The 7,264-nt window shown below is 30.8% G+C and overlaps 1 protein-coding gene across 1 annotated transcript in view; it reads right to left on the minus strand.

Annotated features, from left to right (window-relative positions):
• LOC106457002 (double-stranded RNA-binding protein Staufen homolog 1-like) overlaps positions 1–7,264 on the minus strand; it is a 28,112-nt gene that overhangs the window by 18,562 nt on the left and 2,286 nt on the right. Inside the window, exon 2 of the mRNA XM_013916389.2 lies at positions 2,293–2,394. Within this exon, the coding sequence (XP_013771843.1) occupies positions 2,293–2,394 (102 nt within the window). The remainder of the gene's footprint in view (positions 1–2,292; positions 2,395–7,264) is intronic.

The raw sequence follows: 7,264 nt of genomic DNA on the forward strand, positions 1-7,264 counted from the left end.
TCAGCTGCAAGGGTGAGCATGTTTGGTGGTTCAGAGATTTGAACACACGACCCACAGATTGCAGGTCAAGCAGCTTAGCCACCTGGCCATTTAGGAATAATGTATTAAAGATGGGGGGGGGGGAGTTGCTTTACATGTAAAATGTGAGTTACATCCTGTTGAAGTTGGAGATATCAGAGATAATAGCAAGAATATTGAATCCATCTGGGTTTCTGTTAGTGGATATAAAGAAAATAGGCATTTAATGGGAATTTGTTACAGACTACCAAATGATACTGATGATATTAGTGAGAAACTTTACAATGAGATTAAGATTAAAGTTGTTAACGTAGTCATAGTTATGGGTGATTTTAATTTCAGGCATATAAATTGGGAACTGATAGAGTCAAACCATGAGGGAGAAAGTCTTTTTAAAACTGTTAAAGATGGCTTTCTTCACCAATTACTAGAAACAATGCTATTTTACATTTAATGTTAACTTCAAATATAAAAATGATCGAGAGGGTGAAAATTGGGGAACATCTGGGTGCAAGTGATCATCGCTTTTTTAGGTTCAATGTTTTGCTGCATATGGAGACAAATTTCAAAAATGCAAATTTTGAAGGGATGTGACAAGAATTATCTGTTGTGAATTGGTCAACTGAATTATTTGGTGACATTGATAAGATGTGGAAATTTTTTAAATATTCAAGGTAAACATATTCCTTATAGAAAGAAAAGGGTAGCTGCAAGTAAAAAACCAGGCTGGTTTACAAAGAGTATAAAAGATAAAAATTAAAGAAAAGTATCATAAATTTAAGAAATTTAAATTGACTGGTATGACAGAAGATTTAGAAGATCAAAAAAATTGGTGAAATGGGAAATTAGGACATCATAAAGGATGTATGAGAAAAGGTTGGCTGGAAATGTAAAAATTAACAGTAAGGATTTCTTTAAATACATTAAGGTTAAACAAAATGCTAAGATGGGGGTAGGACCCTTGAGGGATGATAAAGGAAGGCTTGTGTCTGATGTTTACAAAATGGCCGAGTTGTTAAATTTGGTTTTTCTTCAGTTCTTGCTAACAAAGATTGAAGCAAGTGGGGTATCTCAGGGTTCAGTCTTAAGACCTTTGCTTTTTTTGATTTACATCAATAACATAGATGAAGGAATGATCAATAAGTTACTTTATGCAAATGATATTAAGGTCTTGGGTGTTGCTAGCTGTGAAGAGGATGCTGCTGATTTACAAAAGAATTTAGATAATTTAGTGAGCTGGGCAAATAAATGACAGATGGGTTTTAATTATAATACATGCAAGATAATGCATGTGGGTCATCATAATTTGAATTATAAGTATAATTTGAATGGGAATAACTTTAATAGTGTTATGAAGGAAAGGAATCTTGGTGTAATAATTGATCAGTCTCTAAAGCCATCCAAGCAATGTGCTGTTGCTAATGGTAGGGCAAATAGGATTTTAGTTTGTATCAACAGAAACATTGAATACAAGTCTAAAGAAGTTATAATTTCATTGTACAGGTCACTGGTTAGGCCACACTTGGAATATTGTGTTCAGTCTTGGGTTCTTATCTTATAAAAAACCTGAATTGTTGGAAAGTGTTCAGAGAAGGTTACTAGAATGGTGCCTGGAATGGAGGGGTTATCATATGAGGAGAGAATAAGATCTCTGAAATTGTTTTCTCTTGAAAAAAAGAAAAGTTAAAGGGAATCTGCTTGAGGTGTTTAAGATTGTATAGGGAATTGATAGTGTTGATGCATAATCTTTTTTCATATTTAACAGTGAGAATAGTAGGACTAGGGGAGACAAATATAAATTTTGGCAGGGTAGGAGTCATCTTCAGCTAAGATAGTTTAATCTTTCTAACAATGTGGTTGGCCTTTGGAATGGGTTGCCTTCGGGTGTTGTGGAGGCAGTAAATTTAAGTGAATTTAAGAAAAAGCTTAACATGTATATGAATGGTTTTAAGATTTATTTACTTATTAACAGTTTTAATTTAGTTTAAAGGACGGAACAGCTGAGATGGACCAACAGGTCCCATCTGTCCCAAAATGTCGTTATGTATATCTGTTCCTTATACGTTTCCACATTTCTTGATCAATCAGCACCAAACTTGACACAGTAATACAGGATGACATGAGGAAGGTCAAGAGGGGTGGGGTGGGTATATTTGGACTCTGAGAATAATAAAGTCTTATACACATAGAACAAAATAGTTGTTTCATTGTGAATAATGCAAAAAAAAATGATCTAGAATAAAAAAAATATATACATTAGATGAGCATCTTTACCAGAATCAAGCAATTCTTTTGCAATAGCTGAAGTTGTTTTTATTGCCATTTTGTTTCCAACTTCTTGATTCTGTAGTGGTCCACCTGGGGCTCTATTTAGACCTACAAAAAAAAAAAAAACAACAACAACTTGGCCTGAACACTTATTTAAGAAATTAAGGAGAAAGGTGCATAAATAAGAATAAGCATACATTCCCCTGTTAAGATAGTTACAACATGTTAATAAAAATATACCAATAAAAGTTTGAAACACCAAGTTTTACATATATGAACAAAATGTTGAGAATCACACTATTAAAACATTTTTTTAATTTGTAATTTCTTAAAATTACATAAAGAGTTTTATACTCTATAAAAATGATCTGCATAAGCTAATTCAGTGGTATGTCACTATAGATTTGAAATATATCTCTTTGGGTAACGTATTTAGCACCAACACATCTGGTTCAACATGTATTCCAATTATTTGGAAATGCAATGCTGCCATAGCAAAACTTATAGCAGGAACATTTCACAGCCCTTTCCAAGAAAGGATACTTATATACCAAGATTGGTAAATGATATACAACTAAAGGACACAAGATTTGAAGAATGGAATCTTTGATGATCTTCCCCAAAACATGAGAGCTTTCATGACAACATTTATTATACTATTACATTTTGAAACTATACCCTAAGTAACTCCAGAACAGCATCCTCACCTGGAAAGTGAAGGTTAGAGATGCAAAAGAGAGCTATACAATCCAAATAAACATTCTGAAAGAGCTTGGAATATTACCTGAAACTGGTCACAAATACTGATGGATATAAAATTAATGAAGGCTAATAAGTTGAAGCCACACTTTAAACTCAGTGGTTGCTTTCCTAAGAAAAATGGCTGAAAAAACTGCAATTACAGCAATCTCATTTGACTACATACATGTCACATTTTCCAATGCAGTTCAAATGGGCTTTTGTGCATTTGATCTATTTGTTGAAACATGTGGTTTTAGACTAGCTTGCTGTCCACCACAGAAGCTATTACAATGGAAAATTTTGTGTAAGGAAACAGTAAGTGATCATGCTGGTTGTAATGTCAGAAAAATTGCAAAAGGACTCAGCTTTCACCAAGTACTATGAAGTACACATTGGACAGGCCAAAAGAAAATCCTTTCCTACAACAAAAAGGCAGAGCATGGAGAAAAATGCTCAGTGAAAGATATCAGATGACTAAAATCAAATCATTCAGAAAATGAAAAAAACTGCACAGATAAAATTTCAAGAGGATATGCTCATGAATACTGCAGAAAACTGGCTTTTGGGGAAGAGTAGCAACAAGAAAGCCCTTACCATCCAAAGAAAATACAGTAAAAAATACTAGCTTTTGAAAAAAAAAAACAAAACAAATCTTGGTCATTGAAAATGTGGTACAAGGTGTTTTGGACAGACGAGTCTAAATTTGAATGGTTTGGTTCCAACTGATTCATATGTTTGTTGAATAGTCAATGAGAGGTAGCAGAAGGAGTACGATGTGCCAGTCAGTCAGTCATGCAGGAGGATTTGAAAATGGTGTTAGTCATTTTCACAAAACTGATGGATTAATGAATCAGAAAAGCATTAGTTGCACAACACAGAGCCTCTACAAACAGCTTCAATAAAAATGGAATCAAATTACAGCAGTGGCTTTAAGAAATTACATATAACAATGCTAAAAAGATGCCAAATTATTATTGTTGCCAAAGGTGGTCAAATTGAATATCAGCGTTAAATGTATTTGCACAAGTTTCCTGTAAGATTAATTTGCAATAATTACGAGTTAATTTGAATAGCAAATTAATTACTATTTTACGTGCTCATAGAATGTCAACTGTTCATGTTTTTATAAATTTGCATATTGCTGTAGGTCTTTTGCATCACATCAAATACACTGTAAAGAAAAAAATGTATTTTTAAGTATCATAAAAAAAATATGGCTAACACTGGTTCAAGTAATATTATTTTTTTCATAGTGAACATAGTTTTTAGCTAATGTTTTCTCAAATTGCAGGTAATAAAATGCTGTTGCTTAGGGCTAACTCTTTTGTATTTAATTTTACGACTGACAATATTCACACAAATTTTTTTCATTCAGATATTTTATCATGTTTGCAAAACATTTAGCCAAGCAACTTATATTATCTAATGAAATCATTTATGGTAAGTCTAGGAACAACTCTTATGGGCTACCAATTTTATTTACATTTTGTAAAGGATATCTATTAAAAGAATAGTTTTTACCATACCAAATAAACGTGGAATAATTTAATAACAAAGATGTCAAGTACATAGCATATGTGCACAATAGTAAGGCTTCATCTCCTTTGTAACTGAATAATACTTAACACAGAAATTATGATGTGCTAAGTTATCCATAACTTCTTAAGTTCTTTTATCAGTAATTCCATCACATTCCTCATGTAAATATTTGAAGAATTACCAGCACTAGGCTTCAGCTGATCAAAATGGTACATCTTCAATCCCCCCATAATCTCGTCCACATCAAGAACAAATATACAGATTCTGTCCAATATCTTGAAAAAGTTCTAAATTCTCATTAGTGATTTTTAAGGCTACACACTGAAATTTGTAGATAATTTAATTAAGATATTTTGTGCTTCTCAACTTATAACTTTCTATATCTATATGTGGGAGATTGGCATCAAATTACAATTTGGGCACATTATAACTCACTTTTTTGAGGGGTGTAAACTTCACTTAAAAGTTATAAAATAATGGAAGAAGAAAACCATTTTTAATAATAAATTTCTCACACTATTTTTTTCTGAAAATAATGCTTGTTACTGGCAATATCATAACCTCTATAATATAAGATAGTTATCAAATTATCCTTATATCTATTAGATATTAAGATATAATTAGTCTTAAGGTGAGCTAAGATGTTTGATATTAAGTTTAAAACACAAAAGGTCAAGATAGTTTCACACCATAACAGTCTCAAATACTATCCGATATTAAAATATATATATACATATATAAAAATTCAAATCACTTAAACTTTCCTATTCCCCCTCACATAAAATGTTATTCTGAAACATATTTTACCACCTCTAAGGAATCCTGTATATGTTAGTTTATGATATGTTCCTATTTCTAAATTATATCCAGTTATTAATATCTAAGTCTAAAAAATGACAAATTTCAGATATTCTTTTCTTCAACTGTAAACTTCATACAAGAATATTGTTTGGTTAGATGCTCTAAAAATGAAATAACTTGTTCTTTTTCCTTAAATATAACAAATGTATCATCCATATACCTATAGTATCTAACTTGTTCATCAAATCTTAAATCTGCCAGTTGTTTAGAGATCTTAAAACTATTATTAACTATATATTCTTTCTTTATAAATGTTTGAATTTATTATTAAAACAAGTCCAAGAGATAATTGTTTATTTTTCATAACAGCTGTATTTGGTTTCACTGAAAAGGTGCTGAGAAAAAACCCCCAAAAAACGTGTTGCTGTAAAGTTTTACTACAACATAAATGGCATTTACTATAAAAGCCAGATCATAAAGGTATTGGATAAGGGAAATAATAGTTTTAACATATCAAAAAGTGTGTTTTTCAATTTCTATTTTTACATTTTTGTCACAAATTGTCTTTTTGATTCACAAAGCCAAGTAGTTTTAAAAGATGGCTGATTTTTTAAATCTAAATCTAAATATTTGATAATCTAAGTTTTTTTGGCAAAATTTCCCAGTATATTAGATGTTTAAATCTGAGTGGAGATTGTAAGGATGTGCACAAGCCTACATGTAGGTGAGTGAAAATGACGTTGAATATACCCTCAAATTAAGAAATTTGTGACAAAAATGTAAAAATAGAAATTGAAAACATCTTTTGATATGATAAAAATTTCCCATATCCAGACTCACACAATAAACTTGTTCATCAAATCTTAAATCTGACAGTTATTTAGAGATCTTAAAACTATTCTTAACTATATATTCTTTCTTTTCAAATGTTTATGATCTAGCTTTGTAGTAAATGCCATTTATGTCATAGTAAAACTTAACAGCAACACCTTTTTTTTTCTCAACACCTTTTCAGTGAAACCAAATACAGCTGTTTTATATTACCTAGCAGAACAAAAATATTAAGTGGACATTTTCTTACTTGGTAAAAAAACTGTTATATACTACTTTTAAGCACAAATGTATGCAATAGGCTATTTTCACTCAATCTACCATGGGGTAGTGAACTCCAGTTTTTAGCATTTTAAGTCTGTAACCTTCCTGCTGATCAAACAGGGGATAAGTTAAAACAACAATATAAGAAAAATGTTTCACAGTAGCCTAACACAACACATTACAAGTAAAATACAAGATAAACCTCCTACTCTAATAACATTCAACCAGTTTAGGAGATTTAAGTTAGTCCTAAATTGATATACTAAGCTAAGAAAGTAAAATAATCTTTAAAATAATAATAAAAAAAAACATTAAACATTATAATCAATATTGTTAACTAAAGTAATGCTAAAGAATACAATATATTTTACTTAATGGACCACAAATACTACAAGAAAAAGTTTGGAGAATTTTTCAGGGAAGTTAAAGATATGTATTTCAGTTTTGATATACAACTGCTGAATATGTATAGTAAAATTATTTTTCTAGAGTTTTGTTCTTTGATTTTCTCTTATCAAAAATGCTCAAACAGTTAATAGAAAAATAACATTTACTATTCTCTTGTACCTCATTTTTAATCATCACTTTTTTTTTCAGTACTTTGGTGTCAACATAAGGAAGCAAGTGAAATCAATGTCAGTTTTACAAGTTGATCTAAGTCTATAAACAAGGTTGCATTTAGAAAACAAAAACCTTAAAAATTTATAACAAAATTTGTAAGATATTAGGTATTTTGTGACCACTTTTGCAAACACAGTTAGTTTCAACAGAAGCGTGAGGTAATGCTTGGGTGCGACTTTTT

The sequence above is a fragment of the Limulus polyphemus genome, unplaced genomic scaffold, assembly GCF_000517525.1.
Source record: "Limulus polyphemus unplaced genomic scaffold, Limulus_polyphemus-2.1.2 Scaffold279, whole genome shotgun sequence".
Lineage (NCBI taxonomy): Eukaryota > Metazoa > Arthropoda > Merostomata > Xiphosura > Limulidae > Limulus > Limulus polyphemus.